Below are 18796 nucleotides of genomic sequence, written 5' to 3'. Positions count from 1 at the left end.
GCACTAGGAAATTGACAGAAGGTCTGTTCATTCATTGGGAAGTCAGTATCCCCTTTTGTATGTACAACTACACCAAATCATGCATTCAACAAGACCATAGGAGAAAAAGGACAAAGTCAAGAAGTAACCGGGATGTTACTACTAAGAATACTATTAATCAAAGTCAGAATAAGCACTTTAAATGTATTTGATTACTTAATCCTCACTGCAATCCTACCAAGTAATTACAGTTATTAACCTTATTTTGCAGATGAGGAAGTTGAGGCTTAGGAACTTGCTCAAAGTCACGCTTCAATGAATAATGGAGCTTGGGTTCAAACCCAGGCAGTCTGGCTCCAGAGCCTTTGCTCTTAACTACTCAGAAGAGGACAAATTGCCTCCCTACTTCTTTCTTATCACCAACTTCATCTAGTCCAGAATGAGAGAAAGCAAATACAAATCACAGTATTTCTCAGCCAGAGATACAAGGCAGGGAGAGACAAGACAATGACCCCCTGGGGAAAATTATCAGATTGTAGAAGGGAGGGAAAGAGGAGACTGTAGCTTCAAAAGGTAAATTCACTAAACCTATTGCTTTCATAATATAAATGACAGAGTTAAAGCTGGACAAACTCTTGGCCGATGGAATAAGCTGAAGAAAGTAATGTAGGGAGCATGGTTAAAACAATGCTGATGAACACTGACACTCTGACCTCTGGTCTGCCATTAACTCTTTGTAAGATCTTGGGAAAATCATATAACCTAGTGCAGCAGTATTTCCCTGGGATGGACTAGATGATCTCAAAAGCAATGCCTTCCAAATGCTGGTCTGTGAACGACTATCAGTGACAATTTCTGTGCTCTGGAGAAAAAAGAGAAAATCAAGTATATGGCAGTAATTTTGTCATTAGGCAAAACATACACAATTTAAAGGACTGTCCTTCATTCGGAAATTAGATCTTACTACTTTGTTACTAAAATTTCAATTATGAAATAATGATGGTGAAAGTAGATTGTAAAAGGGCTCTTTGCCTTTTTTTTTTTTTTTTAAATAATGTCCTTACTTAGCAGAATAAAAAATTGGTTACTTGTTCTCTAAACTTTTTTGAAATGTTACAAGGTTATGAAATCCCATTACTGGGAACCACTACTTTATTTTTCAACTCAAAAATTTCAGAGTCCACTATATTCCCATAGCACTTTCACATGCGTTACCTCACTAGATGTTCTATAGTTTGTGACTCAATTCCAATTTCCACTGATTGAAAAATAGAACTTAAGAAGGTTAAATAACTTGGCCAAGATGACACAGGTCATTAAAGAAGAGTCAGGATTCTAATCCATGTCTTCTGACTTTAAGTTCTGCCTACTTTCTATTCTGTCAGTGGTTCATGAATCTGGTCAGACAACATCCTAAGGGGAGTACTTTAAACACACAGAGCTAATAAATCTGAATTCTTAGGGATGGGGCCTAGGGGTTGTATCTTTTAAGAGCTTCCAGGTGATCTTGGTGTGCAGCCAAGTTTGGGGACCACTACTCCGTACCAAATGGCACGTGCTTCTGTCGCCTTGGCCTCACCGGAAAGAACAGGAGCTCTGGAGTCAGACAGAACTGAGTGTCCCTGAGCAAGTCATATAATCTACCTGAGCCTCAGTTTCTTCATGTAAAATGATAATAATAATGCTTAACACGCAGAGTTGTTGTGCATATTAGAAGAAAAATATGGAAGTGCCTAGATACAGTAAAGAGTCAAAAAAAGGGGAGTTTTTTCTGCTTATTTCTACAAGAGTGAATACGTTGCTTAATATGAAGCTCTAATACTACTAAAAATGAGGTAATATTATATACAGTGAGGATTCTAGAATTTTCTTGAAACTTCTTGAAGCAAATCCACAATAAATACAGATAACTCGCCCCCTCATTTATAACCTTGGGACAATCACTTCAGGTCTCAGTTTCCTCCTCTGTGAAAGGATTTCATCTGCTAACTGCTAAGGTGTTTTCTGGATCTAAAAGACTTCAGGGTTCTATTTAAGAGTTAAAGGCCAGCTTAAACCAAAAATACCCCGAAGTCATCCTAAAACCAAACAACAGTTTAACTTAACTAGTGAAAAAAAGGTCTGCCTTGAGAGGTATGATATTTTAAGGACTATCTATATGGGATCAAATTGACAACACTGACTCGAAAGATTAGATAGGAAACTTAGGGGGCAGGGAATTTATGTTAATAAGGGAGGAACACCTCAGAAAAGGAAGGTGAGAATGGTTGCAGAACTCGAAAAAATGTAATTAATGCCACTAAATTGTACATGTAGAAACTAATGAGTTGGTGTATGTTTTGCTATGTATATTCTCAAGAACAACAATAAAAAAAGAGTTAAAGGCCTGCAAAGTTTTGTGGAAGTAGCTGTTAATTAATAAACAGGTATAGTTAAAAAAAAAAAAAGTGCTTCTGAATAACACCATCTCGATAGCTATGCTGTTATTTTCTATCTAGGCAAGGCTCTGTCCAAATCCAAATATTTGCTTCTTTACATTTTTATAATTTATATCTGCCTAGCCTAAAAAATATTCGAAGTGGCTTTCAAAAAAATTGTAACAGGACAAAAATATAAAGCTGAGAAAGAGCTAAGAATTCACAACAAATGCAAAAGAAATGGAAGGGAAGGGAAAATAGGATGGGGAGAGAAATTTTTCAGGAAACTAGAAGAAGCTGTTTATAAAAACTGCACCTTTGGGTTAGCAATACAATTCCTGGTAGTGTTTAGAGAGACAGGAAAATATAGCTTTATCTTACTGTTTCTCACCAAAGACTGAAATATTAATCACCAATACACAGATACAATCTAAATAAAGGAATTTTTTTCTATGCAGACTGGAATTTATATATTTAAACTCCTTTGAGATAGTAGCAGATGCCCCAACTTTTTTATGTGTGTAATTAATTTCACTCTTCTTCTGAAAAAGTACATCTGCCCTTAAGTATTCTTTCTGTCTGTATTCCTCTATTATCTTGCTATCTTTCGTCTTTCCACTCCCTTTATAAAATCTCAAGTAGGTTTTAATCAGGAAAATATGGGCTATAATGGTAATGGTAGTGAGGATCCAAGATTACACCGCCTACCCAGTCATATTAAGTTGCAGTTTTTCATCCCCTGAGCCCACTAGTAGAATTTCGGCCTTCCCTGTGAAAGACCCAGGTTCTATTCCTGGCCAACACATCTCATGTTCAGTCACCACCCACTTGTCAGTGAGGGCTTTCAGGTTGCTATGATGCTGAACAGGTTTCAGAGGAGTGTCCAGACTAAGAATGATGAGGAAGAATGGCCTGGCAATTCATATCTGAAAATCAGCCAATGAAAATCCTATGGATCACAAAGGCCTAGGGTCTCCATGAGTCAGGGGCCAACTCAACAGCAGTTAAAAACAACCCTCTGCCCTAGCTAAAATCAAAATGAAAAATCCTTTCTAGTTTTAGGTTGAGTTTCTTTTCTGTTCCTGCTGTGAGTAACCTGGCCTAGGCTTAGGCTTGGCCTCACCTCAGCTATTCCAAGAGACTCCTTATAAATTGGTCTCCCTGCCTCTGGTCCCTTCTGCCTTGAGCTTCTTATAACTGCAACTATAATAATCTTTCTAAAGCAGAGCTCTGAGCATGACTTTTCTCCACTAAAACTCTTCCTTGGCCACCCACTGTTTACCATGCTTCTCTCTGCCATTCAAGCCTCCATGATTTTGTCCCAGTCTCTCTCTTTTTACTGTGTACCTGGGTTAGGGGGTGCTCTGCTCTTTAGCCAAATGAAACTACCTGCTAGTGCATAAAGAATCTGTGTCCTTCCATCTCCTTTACCATACTATTGCCTCTTACAATAGTACGGCAAATAAATGAAGAATAATAACTGGTCATGATTTCTATGTATAAGTTACATTCTTTTTCAATATTTTATAATTTACACTTGTCCTCAAATCTAACAAGTCAGACTCATAAGAATCCAAATTAAGAAGGCGTGTTTATACTTGTAGCCAGAAGTCCATCACTATCACTCCGTATTTACTGCATAAAAAATTTATTCCTTAGCTGCTGAGATAGGGTTTCCTTTCAGTTGCCAAGGCACACGAGGCCAGCTGGCAGGATTAGCCTAGGAAAAAAAACATGCCACGTTGAACTCACATGCAACTGAAACAAACGAAACCTAATTTGCTGACCTGTCTTGTTTATTTTGGTTCTTTCAGCTGGGTAGTGTAGTAGAAACAATTTTAGACTAGCTATCAGGAGGCCTGGAATTTAGTTCCATTTCTGCCATAACCAACAATATAGCTTTCAGAAAATCATGCAACTTCTCTGATCCTTGGTTTTTTCGTGTAGAAAATGAGAATCTGCCATGCTTTACTCTAACAGTGTACATGCATGTAAGGAATTACTAGTCTTTTATTTACCTCTCCCTATAACACTTTTTTTTTATAACACAGTCCGGAAACCCTGGTGGCGTAGTGGTTAAATGCTACAGCTGCTAACCAAAAGGTCAGCAGTTCAAATCCACCAGGTGTTCCTTGGAAACTCTACGGGGCAGTTCTACCCTGTCCTATAGGGTCGCTATGAGTTGGAATTGACTCGACGGCAACGGGTTTTGGGTATAACACAGTCCTTTTTCTACATCTGTTTGCTTTACAATTCTCTATTAATCCCAAAGCTTTGCCAAGTCTATAATTCTGTTTTAACGCTACTCAGAGTCTTAGAGGAGGAAGTAAACACCAAACATCACAAATAATCTTGTCTAAATATATTGCTTTCTGGGATGCTGATTACCTAACCTCTGAGGTCAACTTCATAATTTTAAGATTCTATATTCAAATTGACATCTGAAAGTCATATACACCCTGTATGTAAAGGGGGACTTAGACACGTATACATCATCTCCAGCTTCCTACATGGACATGCCATAGTATTCCCTGTCTCGTGATTAAGAGTTCTTGGAGGTTTGGTTGTCTGCCTTACTTTCATACTCATAAAGCCTTGCTGAATGTACATTTAAGTTTTAAATAAACATAGGAAATTTGCAACAGATTACTGGGACATTTTTTATGTTTATTAAGATAAACATTTCAACCAATGTTTTTTTTAGGAGAGGCAAGGATTCTCAAAATGGCTACTTTATAAAATAGAAAAGTATAGCACACAAAAAAATTAAGTATAGCACACAAAAGCAGCCCTGGTGGTGCAGTGGTTAAGAGCTCAGCTGCTAACCCAAAGATGGGCAGTTTGAACCCACCAGCCACTATGTGGGAAAAAGACATGGCAGTCTGCTTCCGTAAAGATTATGGCCTTGGAAACCCTTCGGAGCAGTTCTGCTCTGTCCTACAGGGTCGCTGTGAGTTGAAATCGACTCGATGGCAGTGACACTGCACAAGAGAAAATACAGCAACTGCTTGCTTTAAAAACTGGGTTGGTTATCCTAATGCCTCCAATAAATAAATAAATAAATAAAATCAGGGACAACCAAGCTAGGTGATTTCAGAGTTTAGTACAAAAGTAACACATAATATTCAAGAGTTTTTATTTTTCCATATTCAAGTGACACTCAACGAAAGAAAAATAAAACAAACTCTAGTCAACTTTTCCTTAACACAAAATGAAACTTTTTCTTTTCATGGAAATTAAACGTCAATTTTCAAATTTGTCACCAATTATTTATAAACTCCAAGAAGAGTGGGAAACCCCGGTGGCGTAGTGGTTAAGTGCTACGGCTGCTAACCAAGAGGTGGGCAGTTCAAATCTGCCAGGTGCTCCTTGGAAACTCTATGGTGCAGTTCTACTCTGTCCTATAGGGTTGCTATGAGTCGGAATCGACTCGACGGCAGTGGGTTTGGTTTTTTTTTGGTTTGAGTGATAGAGACTTACTGGAAGCTATTTACACCAAGGTGCTAAAACAAATAGAAGGATAAGAAGTCAGCACTTACTTGGCATAAACCACTGATGCACATGTCCAAGGACTCTGTGTAGCACCGAGTGCCGTCTAGAACTTTAGGCGCTAGCTCAACAACCAAGGCTGTTCCTTTGGCCTGGCACTTGAGTGAACATGGGTTGTCGGGATCATTGGACACAGGAAGCCATTCATAAAACTGGCCATGGTGCTTGACGTCATTGTGAGCTGAGCATTGCTGAGCTCGGAAATCCCCTGCTTCTGGTGGGCAGTCCTGTGGGAGAAAGGGGAGAGGGACAGACACAGGTTAAGAAGGCAGCCCACAGAAAACTGGGGCAGCTGTGTGACCTGCCAAGGTCTTAAGAAAACAAAGCAAGTATCCAGGTTACTACAGATGGACCATCCTATATCATCTGAGAGATTATATGATTGTTTGGTTCTCAAAATGTAGCGATTTGAGAAGACAATTATGCTGAAATATATCTTCTGATTCATATTAGTTGAGGAAATTCATGTGGAAATATGTTTTCTGAAAGATGTCGAGTGGTCCACAGACTTCTCCACGTTATAATATGAATTTAATTTTCCTGTAACTTAAATAGAACCTAGTAAAGCCAGGGGGTTAGGTGAAAGCCTCTCTGTCCCTTGCAATTCTGATTTTGAGAGCTATGACAATTCTTTATTTGAGCAATTAGTAGCAAAAAGCTTGAATGAAATTAATATAAGATTCTTTTGGTTGCTTGTCTGAGTCTTTTTTTTTTTTTCCCCTAAAACGTATAAGTGAAGCATCTAGAATTAAAAATGGGGAATGAGAAAGAGAAACATCATTCACATCTAAATTGCTTTGGCTTCAGGTAGCATGGCAGAGTGGAAAGGGCATGGACTTCTCCTCAGACAGGTGCATGGATGCATGATGCTTAGAACAGAGGCAACAATAATATTGAGCTCTCAAGTTGTTGTAAGAATTTCATGAGCTGATATTGGCCAAATAATGGTACAAGGAAGACACTTAATAAATGGTAACTGTCACTGTAATTACTTAGCGAGACCACGGAAGAGAAAGACGTAGAGAAATGTGGAGATATTCTTAATTTGAATTTCAGATCGTATTGGCAGAGACCAGCAGAGAACAAGAAAGCTTTAAATGTATATGTAATAAAGGACAATTTTAAATGTAGAACTATGACTAACGATGCCTATTATTTAATGAATGATAAACCTCAGTGAAAGCAAATAAGAGTTAACTTTAAAAAGCCAACATTACCTACCCCTAGGAAAAAGCTTCTTGATAGGTTTATTTTATTCTGCTTGTCTTCAAATTAGTGTTTATTATGGAAGATTGTAGAATATCCAGCTGTGGAAAGGCATTTATTATAATTTTTGGTTTTAAATAAGGGGTTTGCATGTGGCCTTTACCAGTTCCTGGTTATTACACATCATTTTGAGAGTTTTCTTAGACCAGCTTTCTTTTCCTGAACATTTCTTTATATTTGAACAGCATGCTGAGGACAACATTACTCCTTATTTTAGAAAATGGAATTCTTGACTCTTTTTCAAAACTCGAGTGGACTTTTTTTTTTTGGAAACTATTAAGTATCATATAAGGCTCTAATATTTGGGTGAGCATAAATTGTTTCTCGGCAAGCTGGAGCACAGGGCATTAAATATTTATTTAGGACGAACATAAAATCACTCAAAATACATCATAAATTCTCAAAGACATTTTACTCTTAGCATTCTATATATTCTCAGACTGAATGAAACATAGTGCTAAAGGAAAATAATTTACGTACTCAATATGGCTTAACTGATTTTTAAATGTTGTCTGAAAGGTATAATTAAAATTTATTATCAATTTTTTAAACGCTAGAATACAACTTAAAATATTCTAAAGATGTAGAAATGTGTGTGTACACACACACAATTCTTAAATGCTTACACATACGTTCTTAAAATGCTTAGTTACTTGAGGGTGGGACTATCTGTGTTCTACACATCATTTTAAAAAGAATCAAGCACAGTGACCCGAGACTTATTAAGCCTCAATAAATTAATCCATTATTCAAATATTTATTGGGTGTTACAATGTATCCACCATCTGTCAGTTTGTCTTAATGTGGGGTTGCTGTGATGCTGAAAGCTATGCCACCAGTATCTCAAATACTAGCAGGGTCACATATAGAGGAAAGGTTTCTGCAGAGCTTCCAGAGTAAGCCAGACTAGGAAGAAATGCCTGGTGATCTACGTCTGAAAATCAGCCAATGAAAACCCTATGGATCACAAAAGAACACCATCCAACATAGTGCTGGAAGATGAGCCCCTCTGGTTGAAGGGCACTCAAAATATGATGGGAAGAGCTGCCTCCTCAGAGTAGAGTTTAACATGGATGAAGTAAAAAAAAAAAAAAAAACTCTCAATTGAGATGGAGTCACACAGTGGCTGCAACAACATGCTAAAATATAGCAACGATTGGGAGCAACAATGGGCTACAACATAGCAATGATTGGGAGGCTGGCACAGGACCAGGCAATGTTTTGTTCTGTGATACAAGAAAGAGGTCTCTATGAGTGGGAGCCAACTCCATGGTACCTAACAACCAGAATTATGATGTGTCAGGAGAAAGAGCAATGAACAAAATCCCTGCTCTCATAGTGCTTTTTCTCAGGTAAGTAGAGTCAAGAGACAAAAAATAAATAATGTGTCAGTTGTTTAGCAGTTATAACTATTACAAAGCAGAATAAAGCAGGATAAGGACCACAGAGCATTACGAGAGTTCTAGTTATACTGGATATTTACCAGCGTGTTGTGAGAAACACAAATTGCAACCTACAAAACTATGCTATGAATTACAAAACTCATAGCATAGCTCTTTATGTTTGTCGAGTATATCAAACCATGACAGGCCACACAAGCTAAGCTCAAATGTCTCCACACCAGCTCCTTTCAGGTCATATGCTCCAAGGTAAGGGCATAAATGAATTGATTTAATATTTACTCTTTATGGGTTGTTTCCCAAAGACAAGACTAGCAAACTTGCTTAATTTGCAAATTCTACCAATCTCTGCCTAGACCTCACTAATTTCTACCCTAAAACAACCCAATGACTAACCTCATTCCACCAAACCCTATATGTACCCTTCCCCAAATTTCCCTGTTTGAGCCTCTCCTGAGACTCTGTCAAAGTGCTTTGCAAGTTTAATAATACCAGCTTTATATGATCAACAGGTATCCCTGCTGGTCATCGCATGGGATCTTCCACAGTTGAAGTAAGAGTTTAATAACATTTAAATGAAAGGTTTTCATTTACCTAACACCTGCCATTCCAGGAGTCCACTTGCCTACTCTGTAATACAGAAGAAAAGTAGAAATGGACTCAGTAAAGCAGAGCATTGAGGTAACTGTTTAAAATAGTCCCAAACCTTTGCTTCCTTTTTCTGTAAATAAAGGTAAACCAGCTAGAAAGGAATACCAGCGTCAAGGTGAACCACCTCTGCATTAAAGTAATATGGACAAGATATAATTAAGAGACTTCTTGGTGGGAACCAGAGAAAACGTTCTGCATTTATTCAATTCTAAAAAAGGGTGTCAATACATCTTGTAACTGATGATGTTACGTCATCTTTGTACAGACATAAACCTCTCAGAGTCTCTTACGAGTCCCCTTTGTTTAATAAATGTTGATTCATCTCACCTCTCCTAAAATAATTAAGACTCAAAGATAGTCAAAGGTACAACTAGTCAAAAAAAAAAATGAAAAAATATGTTTATACATTTGGTTTTTCTTCAGTGTGACAAAAACAGTACATAGATTTAAAGACATCATCGAGAATCAACATGCAGCTCACCTGCATCCAATGGCTTTGAACACTTGTTACAGGTTTTATGAACTTTCACAACAGGAGTAATAATTCTGAGACTAACGATGCTGGTGAATACCTTTACTCACTTATCACTACTGTCTGTCCTCCTGCCCATAGTTTCCTAAGGATGGGAAAGCTATTTTGCCAAACTGAGAATGCACTTAAAACCTGGAGTTCAGAGTTGGAAATTGAACTTGAACCTTTTTGTTTGAGTTTATTTATACTTGGCAAAATGCAACTTCCTGTTTTAAGAACAAGGACTTAAGAGGACTTATAAAACAGGTTCAGAAAGATTCCTGGACATCAAATAGCTCTTAGAAAATAACATTTTGATGATTTAAGTGTAAATGAATCAGAAACATATGAATCAAATTTCCCTTGAAATATACATGTTTAAAAATTAAGGAAAGGGGGATTTGGCAAAAGATTTTTTTGTTGAACCCAAAACATCTCAAACATACTTCAAGACATTCACTGAATGCCTGATAAATCTGCAATCATCCAGCTGCAGGAGTGAAAACCCAAGCAAAGTCATTGTCACTTTTTGTCCCACAAGTATTGTAACAGCAGAATGACTCTCATTTATATAGAGATTTACCATGTGCAAAATTTTTAGTTTTTAATCATAATTTGGTTCATGTAACAACTACACTTCCTGATCCTTTGAAAATTTAGATTTAGAAATGCATGCCCTAATGGCTTTGAAAAATACTGAATACACTTGCTTGCGCATTGTCTTTGAAGTATCAGCTCTGGAGAGATTTTTATGATACCATAAGTCAGCAGCTCTGGCAATTAGAAGTGGTTTTCCTCAGTGTATACTGAATATAAGAAACCCTGGTTAAGCACTTGGCTGCTAACTGAAAGGTTGGCAGTGCAAACCCACCCAGCGGCTCCTCAGGAGAAAGATCTGGCAATCTGCTCCCATAAAGATTACAGCCTAGAAACCCTATGGGGCAGTTCTACTCTGTCACATGGGGTTGCTGTAAAAAAAAAAAAAAAAAAATCAATTCAAGAGCACCTAACACAACAACAACATACTGAATGTAGAATATACTGAATACATAGTACAGGACTTCTGCTCTCATAAAACCTTAACCAAAGAAAAACAAAAACCAAACCCGTTGTCCTCGAGTTGATTCCTACTCATCACAACCCTAAAGGACAGAGTAGAACTCACAGAGTTTCCAAAGAGTGCCCTGGTGGATTTGAACTGCCAGCCTTTTGGTTAGCAACTGTAGCACTCAACCACTACACTGTCAGGGTTTCCCATAAAACCTTAGTGGTAGGAATAATACACCTTCAATCAGAATATTAAAAATTAAAAAAAAGGAGTTACTAATATATTTATGCACTAAACTTGGCTGAAGAGAAGTAATGATGAAGAAAATTAAAATTACTAAAAAGTGTAGTGGCTATTTAGATGAAACACATCCTATCCCCCATCAAGAACCTGCAAATGACATGGTATAAAAAGGGTGCACTGGAATAAAGGCCTTACTTCTGGCCTTTCAATAAACCCACTGGTGTTGAGTTGATTCCAACTCATAGAGACCCTATAGGACAGAGGAGAGCTGCCACATATTTCTCCTGTGGAGCAGCTGGTGGGTTCGAACCTCCAACTTTTTGGTTATCAGCCGAGTGCTTTAACCACTGGGCCACCAATGCTCCTTAGGGTTTCAATACATCGCCCGGAATACCATTAAGTAGAAATGGAGCAAGAAAAATCAATCTAATGCTTTCCCCCGACTTCTGTCATATAATAAAGTGTAACATGCCTGTGGATTGATAGCTCTGTGTCAGTGAAAATATGTTTTACTTAAAATAGTCAGATGATCCCATGAATTACTGTTTTTAGCCATTTTACATACTATAATAATTTTCCTTCTAATCTTTAAGCACTCAATCCTAAGTGTGTCAGAGCACAAAAATAAAATCTGGCCTTTTATCTGCTCCCGTTATAATTCATAAAGTCCATGGAGTGCTGTCATATATGAAGCCAATTCAAAACATTTTCTGGTTAATCAACTAGCCAGTAGGAAAGATAAGATGGATCCCAGATGTCCCCTGATGATGACAGGTAGATCAGGTTACACTGTGGGACAAAAGAAGGTCAGGCTTCCCGGGGTTTACTCACTGGGTGAAATGTAAAAGATGATATCTCAGTGGCTAAGGAGGCAGCATGTGAAAGGCCTCTAATAGGGTTTTGAAAAGATATACTGAATACAGATTCAGGATTGGGAGTCCCGTTACTTTTTCTTAATTTTTTCTCTTTAAAGATGACATTTTCCTTGTAAAGGATATCCCTCTGTTTTATGTCTGCTCTTAATGTGCAGCAGTTGGCCTAGTCTGTTAATTTTGCTGCTTCATTAGACTTATTATAACGCGTGCTATACTAGCTATCACTACCCATTACCGTCGAGTCAATTCTGACTTATAGCGACACTAAAGGACAGAGTAGAACTGCCCCACAGGGTTTCCAAAGAGTGCCTGGTGGATTTGAACTGCCGACCTTTTGATTAGTGGCCGTAGCTCTTAACCACTATGCCACCAGGGTCTCCATAGTCTGATTCTATTGTTTGATTTAGAGTCAATGTTAATACCTGATAGTAGCTCAAGAGCACTACGGATTACGTTCAGGTGACCACTTATGTACCTAGTATCTGAAGAAATCTATTCCCCCGATGGCTTTTCCCTCTCTTGGAACTGCTCACTTAAATCTCATCCTCCCTTCCACTTTGCTGCCCTCCATAAAAGTTACTATTCAAGAAAACAAATTTAGAATTGCTTAGTAAGGTGTCTACTCTACCCTTCAATGAATTCTGAATCACACTTTAGGATAAAAACATACATTCAAATTTATCATCTCCTTGATGATTTTAGAAAATCTTATCAGATCCAAGTTTTACCCCCCATATATGAGGAATCAAAAATTTACTGATGATAAAACCTAAAAAGATTACCCTAAAAGTTTCGTTTGCAGTAAGTGGGTGGAGGCTCTGGAAAATTTATCACCTAAAGCTCTCAAATCAGAACACTTAAGTGGATGACAGGCTGCCTCTTTTATGTATTTTGGTCTTTATTACTTTGCTTTTTGCTTTTATGTGAAGTTAAGATGAAACGACACAAAGTAAATATCCATGGATACATTACAGATATCATAAACTCATCATGTCCAAACCTGGACTTCTATTCTTACTCCCACCAAATCTGCTCTCCCTGCAGCCTTTCCTATTTTAACAAACAGAAAAAACCAAACTCGTTGCTGTTGAGTCGATTCCAACTCATAGAGACCCTATCCTAGTCAATGGCAACTTGACCCATTTCATGTCAAAAACCTTAGAGCACTGGTCCTCATACCTGAGCGTGCATCTAAATCACCTGAGGGCTCATTAAACTACAAGCCTGCTAGTGCTGCACCCTCCAGAGATTCAGATTCTGTAGACCTGGGGTAGGGTCCAAGAATTTGCATTTCTAACAAGTTCCCAGGTGAAGTGATATTGATGATTTGATGACCACACTTTGAGGACCATGGCCTTGGAGTCATCCTTGACTCCCACATCCAATCCATCAGAAGTGTTGGTTCAATATGCAGAATCTGACCACAGCCTTCTCCAAGCCACCATCATCTCTTGTCTGCATTACTGCAACAGTTTCCTAACTGATCTCCCTTTTTTTTTGCCCTTGTTTTCCTAGAGACTTTTGTCAACATAGCAGCCAGAATGATCTTAATTAAAGCATAAAGTGGATTATGTCACTTTTTGTTAAAACTCTGCAATGGCTCCTCACTTTACTCAGATTCAAAGCCAAAGTTTTCATCTCAGATAGAGGCAAAGATCTGGGTTCCATTATCCCTCTTGGTCATCCCCTCCTACTGTCCCCTTTGTTCACTTGGCTCTAGCCATACTGGAGTTCCTGCTTGAACACTTTTACTTTAAGACACGAGCATTATTGGCTCCCCCTGCTTGGAATTTCCTTTGCCCAAATTCCTGTGGATAATTAGCTCACCTCAATGAAGTCTGCTCAGAGATCACCTTATTCATGTGCCTTGACCACTCTATGTAAAACTCTAATCCCCACTCCCATTAGGGATCCCTTTTTATCTTCCTTTACTTTTCCTTGTTTCCATCTTGCTAATCATCTTCAAGTATGTTATACAATTTACTCTTTAGGCTTATTTTTTGTCTGTCCCCTTCCACTAAAGCATAAGCTCCAGAAGAAAGATGTCATGAGGAGGGAATCGCAACGACTACTCCAAACAATTTGTGTCTTTCCACAATGTCTTTATTAGTTATTACACACACAGGTTCTTGGCTACCTGGATGCCAGAGATCTCAATTCACCAGGGGAAAGGAGAGGGAAAGCAAGCAAGCTTATGGCAAATGCGGACGGTGTTTGGGCGTTGTTTTCTGGTCCAGGCCAACTCTTGACCACGTCGTCGTCGGTGGCTCAGATGTCAAATCAGCCTCGATCCCCGAGAATCTCTCGTGGATCTCTGTCACCTCTCTTGAGCACAAGGGCTTATTATCCCTTAGCACTCAAGGTATGGTTGAACCAACGTGTATTGGGTCGAGAGTGAACTAAGAGTAAATCCGGGCGAGCTGCTGCAGCCCACTGCTTCCTAGCTCACTGAGTCTCAACCCTCAACATATGACTGAGATAGTGGAGCAACAAGAACATGTGTTAGACTAGGAGGACGGCCAAAAGTAAGCCCGGGTGAGCTGCCGCAGCCCACTGCTTCCCAACCTCCTAGTCCTCAACATATGACCGAGATAGGCAATATCTCTAGGACTTGGGAGTAACCCCAGGTGAGCTGTCGCAGCCTACTGCTTCCCAGTTCACAACATATGACTGAGGTGGCTCTGGTTATGACTCCGAGTAAAGCTGAGTCCTAGTGTCCCTTCTTTTATACACGTTGGAGCTCTCTGAGCCCATCTGGTTGGTGTTGATAAGTCCTTGTTTGTGACTTAGCTGGTCCCGGTGTCTTCTGTTGATAAGGTTGTTTTTCTCCTCTAGGTTGCATCATCTTTATCTCCCTTCTTCACATGTTGTTTGCTTCTACATTTGCTTTCAGCTAGCCTGCTCTCCACAGAATAACACACCGAATAAATATGTTTTGCATTGTGGAACCCCATTCTGCTTGCTTAAGTCTTGGAGAAAATTTAAATCTTGATAGTTTTCTAATTGATGAAATACTTATTTTTTCTTTGGAAAAAAATTCACAAGAGTACTTACACATTTCAGACACTAAGAATATTGAGTAAGCAGGCTGGCCTACTTTCTCCATGTAAACAAATTTAACAGGGCCATATTAAGAAACATAAAATTTGTTGAAATGATTTATTTTTCAAAACATAGCCAGGCATTTGTAAATTTCATATAACACTTAGTGTTCTATGCATGCACCATAAAGTGCTAATGTTAAGGTACCAAGCTTTATCCCAATTTTTTTTGGCCACCTGCTTATATTAACATCAACATCATCAAAAGCATTTATTTGTGCAAGACTGCTAGCTGCTATGTAAAATGAAATTAAACAGGCAGTCTCTGCCTTGTCTAGACAGTCTGTATGGAGACAATTCTATTATATTGCAAGAATATTTAAATCTGACACATCATTTGAGGGCAAAGAACAGAAAATGGGGGCTCGATTTTGGAAGGTAGTGCCATAGTAGGTAAAATGCCATAATAGGCTTATTCTTCCTCCTTTTTGAAAAGGCCAACAGATTGTTTTTTCAGAGCAGGATTAAATGGCTTGGGACACCATATTTTCACATATACTAGGTACACTTTAAAAGCCCCCCCGCCCCGCTTTTTTTCTTGGTGTGAAAAGCTTACAAATCTTATAGGTTTTCTTTTTTCCCCGCCCTCCCCATGCCCCCCCTGAAACTCTCAATAGTTTTGGAAAATAACATACCGCACTTAAGGGGTAATGAGTGCCCACGGAAAATAAGCATTAACCATCTTCATGCCTTACTATGAATCAGGTTCTTGCTCAATAAAATAACACCTTCACAACTTTGTGAGCCCGTAAAATACTACGGAACTCCTCTGATTTATTCAAGCACTGGGTGTGTCCTACTACATGGCTCCTGAACGAGCAGTGCTTACAGGCATATTAAACAGCTCAAAAACGGTTCCAATGTGCTCATTCAGGTCCAGACAAAAGAGATACTGAAGCCTATGATATAAAAAATCATCGGCCCCACCCTCCTTCCTTTATTATAGCTCGTTATCTGAAAACAAATGCTTTGTCTGGCTAGTTTTTAATGTCTCCAGGCATCTGAGAGCTGATCTAAATGAAAACATTTAAAGCATTTTGTTCTAAAAGTTCTTTTTTCCTTTGGGTAGCTTTTCTTTCAGTCCTTCTATTCTTTTTTTCTCCTTTGAACAATGTAGACTTTTTGGAAACTGAATCCCTAGAGGCATTTGTAGGGGTGTAGTTTGTCAAGTTAGAATCTTAAATTCTCTCAATTTTTAAAATATTCATTCCTTGAGGCCTTTTATTATTTTTAGTCCCTTTCTTTGAATTAGCTCCAATTTATCAGTATCTTTTCTTAAATCAATGTTTCTGACTTTGCGCTATTTTTTATTGTAATCCAAAATAAGTGTCTTCCCACTCTGCCCCTCCCCCCGCCCCAAATTTAGCTGTATTTGAAATGGTAATTTGTAATCCTTTTTTAACATGGTATACCATTTCATTTTATAAGCACACTCTTACACAGCTTATTGTTTTCAGACTGCTTTACCAAAATATTTGTGGGGGAAAGTCGGGTTAGGGGAAAGGCTAGTATAAGGGAGATATTTTAGCACACGAATACTTAGACTGTTACTACTACTTGGGTCTGCTGCAAAACAAGTTCTTTAGAAGTTTCTATTTATACATGAGAAAGGGTAATCAGGTTTAATGGACTACAAAGGAGTGTATACATGGAGGCTGAAGTTGTCTCCAGCAACATGTGTTTACACCAGTCATTTAAAAGAAAAACTGAAAAAGACACTGTCTGGAACATTCAAGGTAAATACCATGTTGGATAGTCTGAAAAGACCCCAACACTCTCTCTTCACCTCCTCCCAGCCTGCAACAAGCCACCTGATGCTCCCTGCCGGCTTAACTTCTTTTTGGCGCTCACTGAATTCTGCCAACGCTATCTATTTTCCTGGCACTGTATCTCATCAATGTTCCTTTTTGGAGGCATGCAGTGGAACTTTGAATGAATTGAAATACTTTTAGGCACTCTTCTGGTGGCATTTTTTATAGTACACAATTTATGGTTAGCCTGGGCTAGTTCCTGCAAAGCCTAGGACAGGCTCCTATTTGAGTCACTACCAAGTCAGTTCACTGAAGAATGATACTGGATCTAGAGACACTTTTTTTTTTTCACTGAACTTTAGATGAAGGTTTACAGAACTAGTTTCTCATCAAACAGTTAGTACATACATTGTTGTATGACATTGGTTAACCACCCCACGACACTTCAGTACTCTCCCTTTTCAACCCGGGGTTCCCCACTACTAGCTTTCCTGTTCCCTCCTACCTTCCAGTCCCTGCCCTAGGGCTGGTGTGCCGCTTTAGTCTTTTGTTCCATGGGCTGGTTCAATCTTTGGCTAAAGCGCAAACCTCAGGAGTGACCTCATTACTGAGCTGAAAGAGTATCTGGGGCCATATTCTCATGGTTTCTCCAGTCTCTGTCAGGCCAGCAAGTCTGGTCTTTCTTTTTGAGTTAGAATTTTGTTCTACATTTTTCTCCAGCTCTGTCCGGGACCTTCTATTGTGATCCCTGTCAGAGCAGTCAGTGGTGGTAGCCTGACACCATCTAGTTTTACTAGACTCAGTCTGTTGGAGGCCGTGGTAGATGTGTCCAATAGTCCTTTGGACTAATCTTTCCCTTGTGTCTTTAGTTTTCTTCATTTTTCCTTGCTCTCGAAGGGGTGAGGCCAGTGGAGTATCCTGGATGGCCGCTCACAGGTTTTTAAGACCCCAGAAGCTACTCACCAAAGTAGAATGTAGAATATTTCCTTTATAAACTATGTTATGCCAATTGAGCTAAATGTTCCCCAAGACCATGGTCCCCACAGCCCTCAGCCCAGCAATTTGGTCCCTCAGGGAGTCTGGATATGTCTATGGAGCTACTATGACCTTGCACAGGTTGTGCTGGCTTCCCCAGTATTGTGTACTGTCTTACCCCTCACTAAAGTTACCACTTATCTATTGCCAACTAAGTGTTTTTCCATTCCCACCCCTCCCCTTCCTTATAACCATCAAAGACTGTTTCTTTTTGTATGTAAACCTTTTCATGAGTTTTTACAGCAGTGGTCTCATACAATATTTATTCTTTTGTGATTGACTTATCGCACTCAGCATAACGTCCTCCAGATTCATCCATGTTATGAAATGCTTCGCAGATTCACCGTTGTTCTTTATTGTTGCATAATACTCCATTGTGTGTATATACCACTGTTTGTTTATCCATTCATCTGTTCACGGGCATCTAGGTTGTTTCCATCTTCTTGCTACTGTGAACAATGATGCAGTGAACATGGGTGTACCTATATCTATTTGCGTGATGACTCTTTTCTCTCTACGATATATTCCTAGGAGTGGGATTGCTGGATCACATTTCTATTTCTAGCTGGAGGCACTTCTTAATGGAATAAGACTCCAGGTGTATAGGTGAAGGAGAAAGACACCTATTCTCCAATCAATAGAATAGGTGGCTCCTTTCACCTGGATTCTTTTCTAGGTGGTAGACTCTAACCCTGGCCACTAATGCAGGTCCTCCTGGCAAAAGACAGGATGTTCTCCTGTGTCGCCCTTTCCAAAGGGCGGGAACAAGGTACTTCTCAGACTGCCCCAGGATCCCAATGAAGATTGGTGGGCTCTTTCCTTACAGACTTAGGAATGAAGGGAAAGAGATAGGATGCTAGGGGCAAAATGATGGAGAGAGTTTAATGATCCTCTCTCTCCTCCTTTCCTAGTCCCTCTCCAACTTCTAGATGAGAATTCCTACCACAAACACCCAAGTTAATGGTTAATA

General features: G+C 39.1%; 1 protein-coding gene across 6 annotated transcripts in view; it reads right to left on the bottom strand.

The window, feature by feature from the left end:
• Nucleotides 1-18796, bottom strand: part of ADAMTSL1 (ADAMTS like 1) — a 389033-nt gene that overhangs the window by 278364 nt on the left and 91873 nt on the right. For all 6 annotated transcript variants that reach the window (XM_049896920.1, XM_049896922.1, XM_049896918.1 and 3 more), the window contains exon 4: nt 5936-6172. In XM_049896920.1, coding sequence (XP_049752877.1) covers nt 5936-6172 — 237 coding nt within the window. The remainder of the gene's footprint in view (nt 1-5935; nt 6173-18796) is intronic.

The sequence above is a fragment of the Elephas maximus genome, chromosome 9 (assembly GCF_024166365.1).
Source record: "Elephas maximus indicus isolate mEleMax1 chromosome 9, mEleMax1 primary haplotype, whole genome shotgun sequence".
Taxonomy (NCBI): Eukaryota; Metazoa; Chordata; class Mammalia; order Proboscidea; family Elephantidae; genus Elephas; species Elephas maximus.
This window is presented reverse-complemented; position numbering and strand designations above follow the sequence as displayed.